General features: G+C 47.4%; 1 protein-coding gene across 8 annotated transcripts in view; it reads right to left on the reverse strand.

Moving 5' to 3' along the window:
• Positions 1-19,719, reverse strand: part of Cux1 (cut like homeobox 1) — a 340,338-nt gene that overhangs the window by 238,374 nt on the left and 82,245 nt on the right. For all 8 annotated transcript variants that reach the window (XM_052754026.1, XM_052754027.1, XM_052754028.1 and 5 more), the window contains exon 2: positions 16,563-16,673. In XM_052754026.1, coding sequence (XP_052609986.1) covers positions 16,563-16,673 — 111 coding nt within the window. The remainder of the gene's footprint in view (positions 1-16,562; positions 16,674-19,719) is intronic.

Genomic DNA, 19,719 nt, shown 5'->3' on the forward strand with positions numbered 1-19,719 from the left:
TAGCCCAACAAGTCACGAAGCAGGGGAGGATCTACAGCTTTCTTTCATCAGGCTGGGGATGGAGAATGGAGGATGGGGATTCTGAGATAGGTACAATTTGACTCATCATTCCCTGGCAAGTGAGCTGGCTCAGTGGGCAGAGGCAGTTGCCACCAAGCCTGAAGACCTAAGTTTGATACTCAGAATCTACATGGTAGAAGGAGTGTGCCAACTCTAAAACTTTGTCCCCTGATCTCCACACTTGAGCTACAGCACATGTGTGCTCACATGTGTGCTCCCCTCCAACACCCCCAAATAAACAAACAAACAAAATTTTAAAAATGTAAAATATCACTCCCCATGGCTGGACATGATCATGCACACATACCTATAACTGAAGCACTTAGGAAGCTGAGGCAGGAGGATGGTAAGTTCCAGACCAGCCTGGCTTACACAATGGGAATTCTCCAAGTGCGATACTGTTGAAGCATGCTCCCAGCCTCTCACTGCCAGCCTCTAGGTAAGCTATATCCCCAGCCCCTATGGCTCACTCCACCCGTCTTCCCGTGGGTACCAGCAGCAGCCAGCCAGAATACTGAGTAGGGAGCACAAGGCTAGTGTAGCAGGGCTTCTGCAACCATGCACCTCAACTATAGGTTCAGTCTGTCCCCCACTGCCACTTAGATGTCCTTACCACTGTACCTGCTAGCCTGACACACACACACACACACACACACACACACACACACACACATATACACTCACACAGCCTCTTTCTTCCCCCAGAGCAACGCTGATGCTTGCTCCTCTCCTTTTAAGAAACACGCAGCAAATCCTGCTGTACTTTGGCCATGGCTGACTTGAAGAAAACCACCAGTTTGCTTTGGAAAAGAGGCAGTAGGGAAAGCTGGAAGGAGTCTTTGGGTCGATAAACACCTCCGGTCTCCCTTCTCCAGCTCTGGCACAGCACTTTCCTCTGCTGGAAGCACTTTCTGGGACATGACTACAAGTCTCAAGAACGGGGAACCAGTGACCTGGGGACAGAGAACGGGAACGACCAGAAGGTGCATTAGCAGCGGGAAGAAACTGGCCCGAAATGTGCTTCCCACTCACAGAAACAAGCAGCGGTGTTGCTCCGGGCCCTGGGCAGCAAAGGCAGCTGAGACAGACTGGGGAACCCTGCACCCTGCCAGGGAACAAATAAGAAATATCACCCCCCAAAGCTTCTAAAAAGACACATTTTGATTTCAGATACATGTTTCCCAAGCAATGCAGCCAGAATAGACACCTCTGTTGATGAAATAACAAGGAAAAACAAGCACTTTAAGAAGAAAATCAACACCAGAAAGCTGAGGCAGGGGCATGGCAAGTCAAAAGCTACATGGGAAGACCCTGACTCAGAAAAACAAAGCAACAGGGCAGGGGAGATAGTTTCGGGGTAAAGAGAATGCTACGGAAGCATGGGGGGGGGGGTTTCAATCCCAGAACTCACAGGGAGCAGGGTGTGGCAGCACACATCTGTAATCCCAACATTACCACAGCAAGATGGGATAGGGAGACAAGAGAAACTCCAGGAACTCTGGGACCAGCCCGTTATATGCAGGGCTAAATAACAAGAAACCCCACTTAACACCTGAGGTGGTCCTCTAAACTCTATACTAAAACATGAGTGTCCAGACACACACACACACACACACACACACACTTCATTGAGGTGTGATGGCATACGCTTGTAATTCCAGCACTAGAGTGGCAGGAAGATCAAGAGCTCAAGGACAGCCTGGATTACATAGCAAGGTTAAGGCCAGCCTGAGCTACACGCTGAGACTCTGTGTATCAATAAGAGGAAAAAAAGGAAAAGAAAAAGAAAAAAAAAGTCAGCACATACAAGACTTTAATTCAACCCCCAGAATTGCTAAACAAACCAAAACAACCCACAAAGCAAAATCAAATAAGCTACCTCTAAAATAAATAAGACTGTCAGAGTTTTTGGCGCCTAACTTTGGTGGGAAGCAGTCAGAGACAGGTTTTCCCTTTGTATCTATCCTATCACGCAAGCTGACTCGCAGGTAGGTCAGAGGGACCAGGGTAATTCTGAATGTGCCGGAAACAGGTCCAAATGGTTTGGTGTTTTTGTTTGACTTCCTCGAGACATGGTCTTACCTAGGCTAACCTGGAGTTCTTCAGCCTCCTAAGAGCCGTGATGCAAGTGTGCACCACTGAGCCAAGCTAGGACAATCGGGGACAACTGAGTGCATCTGCTTTTCCAAGTGAAGAGGCCACAATTACAGGAAGGCGTCTTAGGCAAGAGCCTAAGCTCACACCATCCTGCTCTAAATGGCCCTGTGATCTCGGTGCCTGAGAGGCAGGCTAGATAGGAAAACATCATTAACCAGTAAGGGAGGAGAAGACGAGAGAGGACTGCCAAACAAAACAGACTTCCTCCACACGCCATAAACGGCTTCGAAGGACCATCACGTTACTTTTTAAACAAAAAAGTAGGGACTATTATTATTGTTGTTATTATTATTATTATTCAAAGCAGTAAAACTCTAAAGGTTTTCTAAGTTGTGGTTAGAAGACATAACGTTTCGGGGTTTGGTTTTGTTTTCCAGTGCTGGTGATGGAACCTGGGGCAAAGCAGGTTCTCTATGTGGAACTACCCCTTCAGCCCCTCACTGGGGGATTTGAAGGCAAACGCTCTGCTGAGCTATGCCCTCAGCCCACAATGGTTATTTTCCAATGCTTGGTTAAAAATTACAAAGGCTCAGCTGGAGTCGGATGGATGGCACCTGCCTACAGTCTCCGCACTCAGGAGGCAGAAGGACTGAGAACTCAAGGTCATCTCTGGATTCCTTAGGAATCTGAGTCCAGATTGGGCTCTATGAGACAAGGGGAGGGAGAGGTGAAAGAAAAACATGAAGGAAGAGAAAAGAAGAAAGAGGAAGGAAGAAAGGAAGGAAACAAGAAAAGCAGAGAGAGAGAAAGGAAAGAAAAGGGGGGAATGAAATGTTTTGAAGGTAAACCACAATTACATGAACAAATCTTGAATGTTTTTATTTCTGTTTAAAACACAAGCATGCATGCCCGTCCACACCAGTGAGTGGAGTCAATGACTGGGTATATTCAGCTTCAGTTTGTAACTGAAGCTGGTGCCAACAGTTAAGAAGTTTTAAAACTGTTAAATGAGGATACTGAAAAAAAAGTTATTGGGAGTGGAGAAATGAGGGAGTTGTACATGCGCCATAGTGTGCACGTGTGGAGGTCAGAAGACAGCTTTGTGGAGTCAGTTCTCTTTTTACACACACACACACACACACACACACACACACACACACAACAACAACAACAACAACGACAACAAAAATACAGCTCTTGCCTGAGGTGGAGGCGCGTACCTTTAATCCCAGCATTACAAGGGAATCTCTGAGCTCAAGACCACCCTAGTATACAGAGCCAGTTTCAAGACAGCCAAGGCTACACAGAGAGACTGTCTCAAAAACCAAAAATAAATAAATTTTTAAAAAATGCTAAATGAGAGACTTCTATCTTTCTCTTTCTTGTGGGTACTGAGGGTGACCCTTCAGGCTTCACCAATGCTAGTGTTGCTACCATGGAGCCGCGCTATACCCCCGCCCTTCTTTTAAACAAGGACACCGTCACTGGCCTTACTGAGTTCTCCAGTCCAGCCTTGAAATCTTCATCTCCCCGCTCAACATTCTGAGTAGCTTCATGTAACTTCATGTAACCATGCCTAACTATAGATTTAGATTTTTCTTAAATTTTATTTATTGACTGGGGGAGGGGCACACGCCACAGGAAAAGTAACGGTCCTCCCGGCCCAGATTTCTAGTCTTCTCTTCAAAGAGAAGCCTATTGAGAGCGATATTAGTAGAATAATCTTAATATCAGAATCACTCTCGTTTACCAATTTTAATTTTAAAAGAAAGAAAACCATAAAGTTCATTAAGAAGTTCATAACAGTTGATAGTTTAAGAATGTTGGCTTGATATTGTTTACCTAAGAAAAACACAAATACTCAGCTCCAAATGATCATTACTTTTTAAAATTCAAATTCAGGGCTAGGGAGACGGCTCATCGGGTAAAAAGGGTGCTTGACGTCCAAGTCAGAGGACCTGAATTCAGTCCCCAGAATTCACAGTGAAAAGGAAAGAACCAGCTCAGAGAGCTGTCCTGACCTCCACATGCACACTGTGGGATGTGTGCACACGACAGCACTATATTAAATTATATAAATACCCAGATCATTATTAAAGCAGCAAACAAACAGGAGAGCTAAACTAAAGCGTCCACTTAAGTATAAACGCAAAGGCTCTGGATTTTTTTCAGTACCCCCGGAGTCTCTAGAACAGCGCCTGCCAACTAAAACACCTACTATGAATTTAGTAATGGGTTACGCAAACATAAATTACAAGGCCAGACATTTTAAAAGGGAAAAAAGGTGATTTATTGACGCGCTGGAGACACGGCAGGATAGAAGCACTATTTCAATTTTCCACACAGTCCTCAACGCTGCAGATGTGCTAATGCAAAAAGAATTTTAGAGTGAAATGGCTCTCAGCTCCCTGGTTCCTTCCATATCAATTCCTTTACTTAAAAAGGCTGGCTGGCATTCCCACACTCACAGTCAAGACAATGAATACATGCTCAAGCGTTTTTATCTGGCTGTAAGTACAAATGGATTTGCTCAAACAGGGGAGGAAGGGAAGGAGGAGAGGAGGAGGAGGAGGGGAAGAGGAAGATGGGGGATTAGTTTTCAAAATCTTCCTTTAGTGAAAAGAAAGTATGACTATCACTCACGGCAGTCTTGAGCTGGAAAGAGCGACCCCTCGTGCTCTGCTCTTCTCTTGTCCCTCTGGCCTGCCCTCAGGTTTCCGCTCCCCCTCTGGACCCTTACTACACATTCACTGATCGCTTCTTCTAGCTTCTTCATGCCATTATAAGAAACAATATTTTTCTTTTACAAAGCAATCGTTTAAATCATATGCAGAGAGCAGGGAGAGACAGTTCAGGGGGCAAAGGTGCTTGCTGACAAGCCTGACTACCTAAGTTCCATCCCTGTGACCCACAGGGTGGAAGACCTCATTCTTACAAGTTGTTCTCTGACCTCCACACAAATGCCACGGTGTGCAATGGTGTACATGTGTGCATGCACACACACAAAGAAACTTTAAAATGTTAAAAAAATTAAATGCTAAGTGAAATGCTGTTTATGGGATATTATATACAAATTAAATAATATTCTTGTCTTCAACTTTTAATTCAAGGCAATGGAAGACAGCACACCATACACACACATCTAAGACCAAGTCATGGGAACAGTCAGGGTCGAGAGGGCATCACACGCACACATGAGAAAGCTTCATGTTTCGTTGCTTTGCCAGAGGCTAACGGCTTCACAAATGGCTATCTTGTGAGACCCAAAAACCTGGCCAACTGAGCTTCTCCCAGGGGCTTGAAACCAGCGCAGAGTGGAGTGTGTTTTAAAAGGCGGAGGCGCTTCTCTGTGCAGCTAGCACATGCACACATGCACATGAGTGTGTGCTGTCTAGTTCCCGGGTCCTTTGATCATGTGAACACACCTGACCTCGGGGAAGCAGGCTTCACCCAGCCCCATATTTCACGCAAACCAAACAGCCAATAGACAGTAATGGCTCTCAGCTACTGAGGACCTGGACCAACGATGAAGAGACACTCCATCTTCCTCAGGAAACTGTCAGTGGTGGGAGGCTCCGAGCCGACCTTTCGCCCTGTCTTAATCACAGCCACCTATGATAACAGAGCGGGGTTTATTTTTATGCTCGGCCCCAGATGAAAATGATCAATCCTTCAATTCTGACTACTTTGTATCTACACAATGAGCTGCGTAAGTGAAAGCCCTGTAAGTTTTCATGAGTCCCCTGAGCCCTACCTGGAATTACATTCACCTAAGAATATGATCTGCAGTAACACTATCAAAACACTCAACACTTCATTGAGTCTCTCCAAATCTACAAATTAAATGAAATCCCAATAAAAATCCATTTCCATTTTCATTTAAAGGTAGGAATTTTCAAAGCCAGGCACTGTGGCCCCACAGACCTATCATTTCAGCTACTTGAGAGGCTGAGGCAGGGGGATTGCAAGTTTAAAGTTAGTCTGGCTACAGAATGAGTTCAGAACAAGACTAGCCTTAGCAGCTTAGTGAGAAGTAGTACACGATGGATTCCTTACCAAGTAGGCATGTGTTCAACCCTGGGAGGAGAGGAGGAAACAGAACTGGTGGCCAGAAGGGCCAGGAATTTAGCTCAGGGGCACAGCACTCATCTGGTATCCTGTCCCCAGCACCAAAGAGAAAATAAATAAGGCTTTTCACACTGGAACTGGGGGAAGGATTGTGTAAGCTGCACAGCAGAAGGAGGAAGACCCAGCCAGAGTGCACCTGGCACAGAAGAAGGACGGGCACGGGACTTCTGTGAAACATCAGACTCACCAATGACATGAAACCATTGGAAGTATCTAAACGGTACATGGATGGGACAGTCCCATCGATGAGGAATGTGGTGGTTGATAAAGGACAAAGAAGTCAGAGACAACTCCCTAGGGGTGGGTAGACTGGATGGCTGGTCAGTGGTTGTGGGAGGGACAAAGGGCTCTAATAGGGGAAACTGAGGCCCTACCTATCACCAGCCACAGGAAAATGCCCTGGCCTGGGGCAAAAGGCAAAAGGCAGCACTACAGAAAGAGTCCAGGATATGCCTTGGCGTCATCTGCACAGAGGAGGGTTTCAGAGTAAGACCCAGAATAGCTGGGGTGTAGCTCAGCTGGTAGGGCACTTACCCAAGGAAGCCCTGGGTCCCATGCCCTGAACCACAGAAACCGCTGTGGCGGTGTATGCCTGTAATCCCGACACTCAGGATATGGAAGGAGCATTCCTGGATACAAAGCAAGTTCAAAGCCAGCCTTAGCTTAGTAAGATCTTGTCTCAAAAACAAAGGAACATAGTAAGATTTGGAATAGAAAAAAAATATGTAGAAAAGAAAACAGGGGTCAGGCTGGGGGCAGGGGGAATCCTCACTTGCCTGAAAACAATTCAGTTCTACATGATAGATGGTACAGTAAGCAAGGGGACAACACATGCCTTGGTCTGGGAGACGTCCCTAAGGCAAACTCTCAAGAGAATTCAGACTGGAAACATCAGGGTATGTCATGGCAGCAAATAGTTCAATAGGGAAAATGAGCAAAAGATGTTAGCAGGGAAGGAAGACAGGAGAAAAACTGGGACCAGGCCACTTGCAGCAGAAGGAAGTCTGCCAGTCAAGAGATAGAGGGAAATCTGAGTACACAAGGTTCCAGTTCACACTCATCTGGAGAGCACAGCGCGGTTAATGGAGAAAACTAGAAGGTACTGTTAGAGGAAAAGGCTTTCGAGCAGAAATGCACCCTGTACCTTAGAGCCGCAATGCTCCCAAAGTGCAGCAGGGCAGCTCGTGAGGGAAGGACTGACCCGCCCCCAAAGCTGGGCCTGCCATAGCTGAGCTATCAAGACAGAGGCACTATCCAAGCACACCTGGTGCTAGGAGACCCTCTTAGCGCATCCTGAATGCAGGCAACACAAGACTATAGGAGGGTTCCGAAGGGCCTGACATGGGCAGTGGAGGTGCACGCCTGAAATCCCAGCACTCAGGAGGCAGAGGCAGGCAGATCTCTGTGAGTTCGAGGCCAGCCTGGGCTACAGAGTGAGTTCCAGGACAGCCATGACCACACAAAGAAACTCTGTCTCAACTCTATTCCCACCACCACCAAAATAAGCATGAGCCAAAGGGCCTGATGGGCTAACTCAGGGGCCTCTCAAATGTGAAGTGGGGAGCAAAAGGATGAGCAAATAAGACCATAAGAAGCACTTCCAACTCTCCCCTAAGTGCACAAGGATGTTTATGTGCTAAGGAGCAGGCCGGGGAGGGTGGTGGCGTGGGTCCAGGCAGCCTCGGCAGCAGGGGGAGGCTCTGGAGATCCATCCCACAAAGCAGCTGGCTCTGTGCACCCGGAAGGTGGCTGTGGGCTGCAAGACTGTGGAAGCACTCCCCAGGGACCCACGCTGGCACAGACCTACAGAATAGATGTGCGTCTCCTGCCAGCTTTGCTGATTGGAGTAGGACACATAAAGCAAGTTAATGTCTTTTCTGGGTCTCAGTTTTTCCTCTGCCCGAATCAGCACTGTACCTACTGCAGAGGCATGCACTCGAGAGTGCATGGAGACAGGCAGAGTGATGCACACCTGTAATCTCAGCACTCAGAGATGGAGGCAGGTTGGGAATTCAAGGTCATCCTTGGCGACATAATGAGTTTGAGGCCAACCTGGGCTACATAAGACTGTCTTTAAAAAAAAATATTTGGAAAGGAGCTATATGAACAGATAGCCTTCAATAAATGTCAACTGCTATTATAAGCTGTCCCTGTGATATTCCTCAAGTTACCAGGAACCAGAAAGTAAACTGCCAGGTGAACTCAGGGTTCTCACACATAACAGGGTCTCTGCAAAGATCTCTGAACGCACGCAAGATTCCAGAAGAGAAAAAGCCCAGAGGGATCTTGCTGTGAATGCTACAGGGAAAGATAGAAGGAAGGAGACTGCAGAGACAGACAGGCAGCAGAAGCTAGTGTGGTTCTCAGCATGCTCTGAGCAGCTGGCAGAGGTAAAATATCCCAGATAAATGACCTGATCATTTAAAATCTGACAAATGAAAGGTAATGGGGCTCAATCAGGTTGCAAAGCAAGTCAGAAGCAGTAGAGCTAGAAGGAAGCCCCAAGTGTTCTGATTCCCATCTAAAGACTCTTTCAGGAACACCAACAAGACCATGGCTATGAATTCACCAGACTATGAATTAAATTAGTCTGTCAATCAGGCCATGATAGTCCCTTAAAGGATCCATTTTTATGCAACTCATGTTTGCAAGTTAAGATCAAAAGCCAAGTCTGGCGGTGGTGGCAAGGGCAGCACACGCAGGCCTTTAATCCCAGCACTCAGGAGGCGGAGGCAGGCGGATCTCTGTGAGTTCCAGAAAAGGCGCAAAGCTACATAGAGAAAGCCTGTCTTGAAAAACCAAAAAAAAAAAAAAAAAAAATCAAAAGCCAATATTAGCCAATAGCAGTGATCCATGGTGATTCAAACATATCCTACCACCCCACATGTCTATAGGTGGCACAGATCCATAATCTTAGTTACTTGGAATGCTCAGGCAGGGGGTTTACAGGTTCAAGGTCAGCCTAATCTATATTGCAAGACCTTGCCTCAGAATGAAAATTTTAAAGAAGGGATGTACCTTAGAGGTAGAACACTTGCTTAGAATTCCCCAGCAAGGAGATGGGGGTGTGGCTCATGAGTACAATGCTTGCCTAGAATCTTCCAGTTAAGGGCTGAGACTGTGACTTAGTGGTAGAGTGTTTGCCTGGCATCCAGGAAGCCCTAGATTTCATGTCTGGTATTCAAAATAAATAAGATAAAACAGAATCTACTCCTGAAACCAATGTCTTCTCTCAAAGTCATGTTCACCACAAGGACACAGCTTCAATTACTCTGCCATATTATTCTGGATGTGGTTCAATCTAGCATCTGGGACCATCAGTCCCATTTCTCCATGAGAACATGGAGGCTCACAGAGGTCACCATCAAAACTCTAGCCATGTAAATCTCTTTACAATCCTTTCCTTTTCACAGCTGTTAAATACTTGGATAATTTGTCCATGATGCTTAAAATAGCCCACTAGAAATGCCAGACACATGGAGGAAGCGACACACAGCTCAGGAAGGAAGAGGCTGCCGGTTCTAAGGGCTCTTCAGTGAGAGCTGGGGCCCTCATCTGCTGTTCACATAAAGAGTGTATGGTGTGGTGGGGTCATGGACGGCCCTGCTGTCTGAAAGCAGGCACAACAGAGACACTGAGAGATTAACTCTTCGTGGGTCACCTAAGAATTCTTCTGACGCCAGCAGTCAGGAAGAGGAGCTTTCTAACGTCTACATTCAGTAGCAGCCCCTGATCTTCTAAAAGACAGGATCTGATGTCTTTCTGCTCAGCACAACTAGGTCTTTACTTAAAGTTGAAGGACCCCTGACAAACAACCCACCTAAATTCATCAATAATGGCTTCAGAGTTTCTACTGATGGCTGTGTGTTTATGTTTAGGGTTATGAGCTTTCATTCTTAGATTAAAAAAAAAATTTCTCAGTTCCTCAGATGTTCTCACCCACCTACCTGTGAGCACACACTACTGTATTAGCTTGTGTTTTTGTTTGCTTGTTTTTGTTTTGCTAGGCAGGTGCTTCGCCACTAAGTAATATCCCCAGCCCAGTTTATTCCTGAAACATTCTCACCAAGTTTAAGTCCTAATTCTCTTGCCTCAACATCCACAGTGACTAGGCTGCCAGGCCTGAGCCACCAGGCCAGGCCCTATGTCAGTGTGTATACGCCTGAAGTTACCTTATGCATCGTTTGTTTAGTTGGCCATTATCTGCCTGCTCCTGCTGGTAGCAGGAACCTCTCTATACCTTCTAGCCCCAGAAAGAACTCAGGGCTACTTTTAGAGAGGACGAGGGACTAAAAGTATTTGTTGAACACTTGCTACATGGTTATTTACACACTAAATCACTTACCCTCCAGCAACTGGGTATGAGAGGCAGAGCACCCCTAATCCAAACATCGGAAGCCTCAAATCCTCCAACATGCTCCAAACATTTGGGTTTTGGAGATCTGTGGATTTTAGATTAGTGACGTACAATTGATGAAGGTCTACAGAAATATTCCCCAATCTGAAACACTTCTACCTCACACATACTGGGTGAGAGCTGTCCAACCTGTATCCACAGACTGTAAGAAAGGGGTACGACAAATGGAAGAGTGGGGAGCCTTGCTCAGAGTCAAAAGTCTGTACATCTGCAGCACTGGTCTGGGAACAGACATTTATCTTCCAAGAGCCCTGGAAGTAGGCAAAGACAGCTCTGCAGATGGAAGCCCTGCAGCAGAGGCCACTGTGTGTGAGGGGGAAAGGCTGGACTAGTAGTGCTCACCATGCTTGCTCACAACCCAGGACTGCTCTGTGCCCTCCCAAACCTCCTGCAGCCTCTTTCTGGAACATGGAAGGGTACTGTCGCTTGAGCTGCACCAGGTCCTTGGGGCAACTTTTCCCCTGGGGTCTCCTCAGAACTAAGAAAACGACTAAGATTTTTGTGCTGGTTGAATGTGTTTAACTGGTAACAATTAAAAGCTTCCATTTAATTTTTAAGCTTTTTCTAGTTAAAATCTTATTGTATTGTAACTTTATGGTAGATGATTCTAGAATGATTAAACACCCAGGTTGATTATTCAAGCTTTATAATTCTGCCAGGTACTAGAGTGACCTCTTGACAATGAAGCAAAAATGTGCACAGTGGCTTTGTATGGAGTGCTCTGGAGGAGGAGAAAACACTGAATTAAAAGGGTTGCTTGTAGATTTCCCACAGCCCCACAAAAAAAAGAATTTTTTTAAAATAAGAATAGGCTACTCTGGGTAACTCAGTGAAACCCTATCTCAAAATAAGCAGGCTTCAGAGAAGTTAAGTTGGTAAAGCGCTTGCTATGCTAGCATGAGGATTGAAGTTCGAGTCCTGAGCGCCCATGCAAAACTCTGGGTGCATCTAGAATTCCAGCATTAGGGAACCAGAAATGGAGGGAGCTACAGACTCAGAGTGGTATGGCCAGGTCCCCAAACCCCCACAATGGACTCATGCTTGTGGCAGGGGTGCTCATGTCCCTAGAGTCCTTACTGAGAGGCCCATGTCTGGGAAGACATTGTTCGCCTAACTTCTCCCCGAAAAGCCACGGTCTATGACATCGAGGACGGCCACGGGTTTCCAGTGCAGTGGACTGAATGTGTTCAGCACGGAACAAAAAGCCCAGCTGCTGTATTTTTGACAGAACGTGGAGGTCTGGGACACAGGAGGGCTGACACAAAAGTGCAAGTGGTGGTACACACCCTGAGTCCCAGCAGAGGCGGGCGGAGCTCGGAGTTCGAGCCCAGGCTGGTCTACAGTTAGCTCCAGGACAGCCAGGGCTACACAGAGAAACCCTGTCTTTGGGTGGGGGTGCGGTGGGAGGTGTGAAACCTGTCAGTCACAGCAGCCTTCTAGGTCTGTCAATAAAATGAAAGTAGAAGTCTGAGTGGCCAATAGGGCACATACATACAAATATGCTCTCGCTCTCTCTCTCTCTCTCTCTCTCTCTCTCTCTCTCTCTCTCTCTCTCTCTCTCTCTCACACACACACACACACACACACACACACACACACACACCAACAATATCAATATACTGTTAGAAAGTTCAGGGTCATATGTGGCCATCCTGACCCCCACCTGGTGATTGTAAGATCACCCCAACCTGAGTGTCATGCCCCTTACAGACCCCCCAGAGGCCAAGGTGTCCCCCCAGGCTCCAGCCAGCTGGCTGCATATGAACAAGATATGCCCCGCTGGAGTGGCTACTTTATTTTAAGTGACTCTCTTTTTCCAGGCTGAGTCACTCCTGCATGGCTATAAAAGGCAGCCGAGCAGTGACTAAATGCACTTGGGTCCCAGCCACAGTTAAGTATTACTACCCTCTACTCCTTCCTTCTTAATTGCCTAACATAGGGTCTTACTTTACCCCAGGCTGGCCTTAAACACAGCAAGCCTCCTATCTCGGCCACCATAGTTCAGGGATTATAGAAAGAAGCCACGGTCCGGGTTTCATCTTTCTTCTGACTTCACTTCCTGTTCTAATTCCTCACCTCCACAAAAAGTTGGAAGGCAAAGATGCGGGGCCATCGCTTCACCCCTAACACTGAAAAGTCTTCCTCCCAACAGACAAAGAGCAGAGGTCTTTCCCCACATCCTGCCTGCTGAAGCACAGAAATCGTCAACAACTCTAGTCTCCTTCTACCATGGTGCAAGAGTTCCTTCCACACATCCTAGAAGAGACCTGTCCTAAACCTAGCATTTTGAAACTGTTGCCCAAGAATGCAAACATCTACGCCTGCAATCCTAGAACTCAGGAGGTGGAAACTGAAAATCAGGAGTAAAGTCTTGACTGAGTTTAAGACCAACTGGGCTACCTAAGACCCTGTAAAAGACTGAAAGGCAGGCTAGAGATATGGCTTGGTTGATAGAGTACTTGCCTGCCATGTACTCTCATCCCCAGAGCGCATAAACCAACCAGGTGCATGTAATCCTAGCGCTTGGAAAGAGATGGAGACAGGAGGTCCAGAAGTTCATAACCAGCCTTGGCTATAAAGTAAGTTAGAAGCTAGCTTGGGCTACATGAGAACTTGGGGTGTGAGGGAGGGGAGTGGAGAGGGGGGTGGGAATGAATAACTATGAATCAGAGAAGAACCCAGGCCTGGCGTAGCAAGGGTAAGTTAAGATTCTGATCCCTGGGAAGTGAAAGCCAATTAACAACTGCTATGTTATATTAGGCACAGAGAATATTCCCTGTCACAAATTGGGCACGCCAAATCGGACACCAGAGCTCCTGCCCTGGTGGGGGCAGTAAAGATGGATGAGGGACCCTTGGGGTCAGGCCTAGGGCTTACTCTTCTGAAGACAGAGCCAGGGAAGGCCATATGTAAACAACACCATGAAGCTATGCGCACAGTGGACTTGGCACAGTTAGGAAGCATGCTCCAGTGATCAAGAAATACGAAGATAAAAGTGCACCGGGGAGCGGGAGACAGCTGACAGGTGCAGCACTTGCCACACACGCATGAGGACCTGAGTTGGATCCCTAGAGCCCACATAAAGTTGGACATGGCCTCCCACATCGGCAATCCCAGTGGTCCTATGGTGAAACGAGAAGCAGAGAAACAAAATTCCTGGAAGCCTACAGGACAGCTACCCTCTTGTAGACAGCATGAAACAAAAGACCAGTCTCCAACAAGGTGTAAAGTGAGGACCACCAACACTGAGGTTGTCTACACTCATGCCATGAGGTCATGGGAAGTGTACACCTATACTCACACACGAATGAACAAACCAATGAAAACACACACACACACTCACATTGGGGTGAGAAAAGATAATCGAAGAGCGGCCTGAAGGGCAGCCCAGCTTTCAGTACAAAGCTGTTTGGTCCAGCCATACACCAAGAAGACAGTTTTAGGATGGCAGCACTACCCCTCGGGAATATGGCTCTCCTTTTTCTTAGCTGTCCCATTGAAAATGGTTGACACAGTGCAAAGCTGACTAAATAACCAGAGCACCCAGGCTCCTTCTAGAAGCACACCAGGCACTGAAGACACTAGTCTAGTCTTTGAAATCAGATTCACCTATCAAAGACCTGAAGCAAGACCTGAGTCACAAGACAGTCAGTGGCATGGCTTCTCTTAGAATGTGTGAGGCTGTGGTTCCATCCAAAGCCTAGGGAAAACCAAAAACAAACAAACAGACAAACACACAAATAAGCCAACCAATAAGTGTGTGTGTGAGTGAATGAGAGGGAGAGAGAGAGAGAGAGAGAGAGAGAGAGAGAGAGAGAGAGAGAGAGAGAAAATGAATAAGAAAGTCATGGCTCTAACAAGGTTCCTAAAAGCAGAAGTGTTTATCTACATGGAAGGTTACTGAGCCATCTGTGGCTCATACAGAGAATACTGTCACATGGATCTGTGTATGGTGCAAGGAAAGACTTCAGCTTGAAGATGCCAGCTATGGGATCCCAGCACTCAGCTTGCCACATGGCCATGGTCTAGTGCCTGGTGGAAGAGATAAGAAACTCTGAAGAACAGGGATAGGATTTCCTCCCCAGGACCCACTGTCTGGCACATGGAAGGCATTCCATAAATATCTACAAAATGATTAACTGTCAGTACAAACCACCTCAGGGAATATTTTAAACTGATAACTATTAAATTAGGTTTCTTTTCTTTCTTTTTTTAAGTCTCCAAGCTAGCTTTATGAAGCACAGATCTGTTGCACTTAAAGCATTCTATGGCGCTCTAAGCTAATAATGGTTTGTTTATTTTATTTTATATTAGGTGGGACTGAGCCCACGGCCTTGTGCATATTAGGCAAGCATTTTATTCCTGAGTAATGCCCCCAGTCCCCGTCACTGAGGGGTTCTAGGCAAGCACTCTACTGCTGAACCACATGCTCCCTGCCCTATTTTTACTTACTAGTTTAAGATAGGGTCTCACTAAGTTCCTTGTACTGGCCCCCACACTGTCAGATTGATCCATGTGCCATCACAGACCCCCATCTTTCCCCTCTCTGCACCCCAGAGGACACTAACTGAACCCCATCCCCACTCCCATCTAAACTCCAGCATTACAATCCTTTAAAGATGTCTAATAGAAGATGTACGTTTAAGTTAGTTGTGGACAGACTCAGGAAGCTGAGGCAGGAATATTGTAGGCTCTGAGAGACAGTCTAGGCTATATAGGGAGACCCTGTCTCAAAAAATAAAAGTAAACAAAGCAACTAGAAAGATCAAGGTGTGGGGATGCATCTCAGCTGGCAGAATACTCGCCTAGCATGAATGAAGTTCCTGGGTTCTACCCCCAGCATCACCTAAACTTCGGATGGTGCACACCTGTAATCCCTACACTTGAAAAGCAGAGGAAGGTAGACTGCATAAAAGACCGCATAAGTCTAGTAGACCGCATAAAAGGAGAAAGCAGGCTGAGCACCGGCACTAACCTCTGCCTCCTGACTGCAGGTACAATGGACCCAAGCCGGGCGGTGGTGGCCACGCCTTTAATCCCAGCACTGGGGAGGCAGAGCCAGGCAGATCTCTGTGAGTTCGAGGCCAGCCTGGGCTACAGAGCGAGATCCAGGAAAGGCGCAAAGCTACACAGAGAAACCCTGTCTCGAAAAACAAACAAACAAAAAACCAAAACCAAACAAACAAAAAAAACCAATGGACCCAACCCCCCAAGCTCCCGCGGTCAAGCCTTCCCCACCACAGTAGACTGCCCCCTCCAACGCTAAGTCTAAGTAAACCCTTCCCTCCTTAAGTTGGTTTTCTCAGCTATTTTGTCACGGAAATGAAAAAGTCACTAGTATGACTCCCAACACATTCATAAAAGAGAAGCCCGGACTCTAGGAGGAGTCATGCCCACTGTCCCTTACAACCTGTGTCAAAAAACACAGAGGTACATCCGAGTCCACAGCAGAGGAAGTGAGGTTTACCAGAAGTACGGTGCACAGCCATCTTTGAACACACTGCTGCCTGGCATCATGGAAAGCAGCATGAGACTCACTGTCCCACACGGTCCTGCAAGGACTTCAGGTGACACCATCCTGACATACCAGAGGTTAGAAGAGCAGGTGGGTCTGACACTGCCCACGTGTCCAGCCTAGGCAATGTCTACACTGGGAATCAACAACTTGCCCATGCCACGTCCCCATGGCTTGGGTGCGGCATACTCTCTGCCAGGGTGGGGTTGGAGGCATCTGAATAAAGAAGCAGGCATCTTGCCACGCAATCTTTCTGGAGAACTAAGAAATGTCTCAATAAGTGTTCTAAATGTGCCCGGGGGTCACGAGAGCCCTTCTGAAGACTGTGACACAGTCCCAGCTCACCTCTGGAGTGTTCTTCTTGAATTCTCGGCTCTGCTCAATGAGCCGTTTTCTGGATTGTTCACTCTCATCTTGCCTGTTTGCCAGTACTGTTGCGGTGGCATCAAGTTCTCTCTGTGGGGAGACCAAGAAAGGAAAACAAGATTATAATTCAGTTTCTACCAGGAGGGATCATGTGTGTGTTGGTGCTGAACAACAAGGAGAAGCTCCCGGGAACCAGTTCGTGGGCAGGAAGTGAGGCTTGAGGACAATGTTAAGGACCATAGGCATAATATAGTCACCCGCCATCAGTCCCACAGACACTAGCTCGAGAGAACCCAATTTGCTCGGCATGCCGTGCGGGACACCATAGCACTGCACCAAGGACTCCTTCCCATGATAACAGACATAGGAAGCTTCCCTGCGAAACCACAGTTGCCCCCACATCTTTCCAGCCAATCTCCTGAGTTCTGGTCCCCCTGCCGAACAGTATTTCCCCCAAACAGATTCTACATGACTGGCCTTCTACAATGTGGACTGAAACTTCAGGGAACAACAGCTAGATTACTTCCACTCAAGAAATATTTCTGGAAAACTTACTCTAGGCCAGGCATCCCAACTGGAATTATTAACCTATTAGTTTGCAAGGGGGACCTTTAAAAGCAAATTCCAAGAAAAATGATCCCTATGTCCTGTAAGCTTTTCAGAGGCAATGATCATCAAGCACCCCACATGTCCTGGAGTCTGAGGCCCCCAGAGGAGGTTCCCAGAACACTGGCTACATCTGAGGGCTCTATGCTCTGAACAGCAATCAATCCCCACCGTGTCGGAGAGCCTGGGCCCCAGCCCTAAAGACTATGGGAGACTCTGCCATGAGGAGCTGCCACAGCAGATGGGCCCAGGATGGAGCTCCAGGCTCACAGCAGGTACATAGGCCATGTGGCTGCCCACCGAATGGCCTGCTGTCTCATATGCTAAGTCAAGTAGATTCAGCTACTGAACACACGCAGCAGATCATTCTGTGTGGCATTCAGTAACTGTTACAAGTGGCTCCTCATCCACAGCAGGTCCCACCACCCTGTTTCTGAGAGAACTAAAAAGGCCAGGAAGGCCCACACACCTCCTGAGGCAATTCATGATTTTTTTGAGACAGGGTCTCATGTACCTCAGGCTGACCTCAGACTCATTACAAGGCTGAGGATGACCTTGAATTCCTGATCCTACTCCCTCGGCCTTCCTCCCAATTGTTGGGGTTCCAGGCATGTATTATGCAGTGCTAGGGACAGAACCCAGGACTTCATGCATACTGGGCGAGCACCCTACCAACTGAGCCATATCCCTAACCCCCCAGAAACTAAGTCTTTAAAGGAGTTGTGCAGGCACCTCCCCAGGGCTAGAGGCACCCACCTCAGAACATGGAGGAGTGCACGAAAGGGAACTGGTGGCCAATAGAGGGGTCCATCCCTCAAAAACATTTCCAGCTACCACCTGAGTGAGGCTGGGATGGGAGGTGAAAGTCAACCTGCCTTGGAGAACTTCCCAGAGGGATGTGAAGTAGGGGTAGGCACCCCTGCTGAGGAGACCTTTCATTTCTGACCCCCTGCCTCCTCCTCTTTAGTGCTGGAGTCAAGGCATGTACCGCCACACTGTGTGGTGCTGAGAAGAGACCCGGGCTCCTGCACACTAGGCTCTCTAGGACTGGACGGCATCCTCAGCCCCTGCTTCCTTTTTAGTGGAAACAACCCAGTAGGCCAGAAAGCCATGGTGACACTTCCCTGGTACCATGATGGTGTGGCTCGTGGCCAGACAAGATGACAGAGAGCTGGAACAACCAACCAGCATGCTGTCAACTTAGAGATCTGAAGACAGTTTAAATGTGGAGAGGGAACTGGGAGGTGGGAGAGGCCCCCATGCCACGCTCTTCCCTTTAGTAGTTCTGGCATTCACACAAATCCCGGGTGAGCAAATCCAAGGAATACTGTGGGCTAGCATTCAAGAACAGATGTCAAAGCTACTGCAGAAAAGAGGGAAACACTGGGCGTTTTGATAGACCACATTTGAAAGTCATCCCAGAGAAGAGGAGGCAGGGGAAAAAGAGCAACCGCCACCAACGTGGGGAAGTGGGATGGAGAGAGGCAAGCAAGCAGCCACAGATAACGCAGAAGGCTTGCAAAAATATAAACAATCTGGCAAGAAGGAGGAGGACTGAGACGGCTATATTTAAGCAGCAGAAGAAGTTATAACGGGAGACTTGGAGAAGGGCGGAAAAAAGCCAATATTGAAATATGACAGGAACGGGAGAAGTTGTATTTCCTTCCAGACACACACACACACACACACACACACACACACACACACACACACACACACACACACAACTTGGAGAAACAGAAAACCAGTGCCGGCTGTCTTTTTCAACAGGGATCCTACTGTCTGTTGTAAAGAAGCCTGGTCTCCAGCTAGAGAACAAGTGGCATCTTTTGGCTTCTTCACGTCAGTGGGGTGTTGGATGCTAAAGGAACTTGTGGGGTTCCAGCCAGCCCAGTTAGTGAGTACATTTGGGAGGATAAAGTTAGAGCATGAGGTTGCTGGGCATGGCAGTGTATTCTTGTAATTCCAGCACTCAGGAGGTGGAGGCAGGAAGATCACAAGTTCAAGGTCATCTTCGGCTTCATATCAAGTTTGAGACCAGTCTGGTCTTCACAAGACTGTGGGTCCAAAAAAAAAAAAAACTAAACAAAGGGCCAGTGATATGTCTCACTGTAGAGTTCTTACCTAACATGAACGAGGCTCTGGGTTCAAACCCCAATACAAAAATAAACAAGGTTAGAAAGAAAGCTTAGTTGCTTACTGACTTGTACGCACAGGACCCTGAGTTAGAGCTCAACATCCAGATAAAAAGCTACATGTAAGGGCACTGTCAGAAAGGAAGGGGGCGGGGGTGTCCCTGGGGGCTTACTGGCCATCCAGCCTACAAAGCAACTCCCACTGTAATGAGGAACCCTGTCTCAAAAAGAACAAGATGGGCCGGGCGGTGGTGGCGCACGCCTTTAATCCCAGCACTTGGGAGGCAGAGCCAGGCAGATCTCTGTGAGTTCGAGGCCAGCCTGGGCTACCAAGTGAGTCCCAGGAAAGGCGCAAAGCTGCACAGAGAAACCCTGTCTCGAAAAACCAAAAAAAA

Source organism: Peromyscus californicus, unplaced genomic scaffold, assembly GCF_007827085.1.
Source record: "Peromyscus californicus insignis strain IS unplaced genomic scaffold, ASM782708v3 Scaffold_2__1_contigs__length_46816999, whole genome shotgun sequence".
NCBI lineage: Eukaryota > Metazoa > Chordata > Mammalia > Rodentia > Cricetidae > Peromyscus > Peromyscus californicus.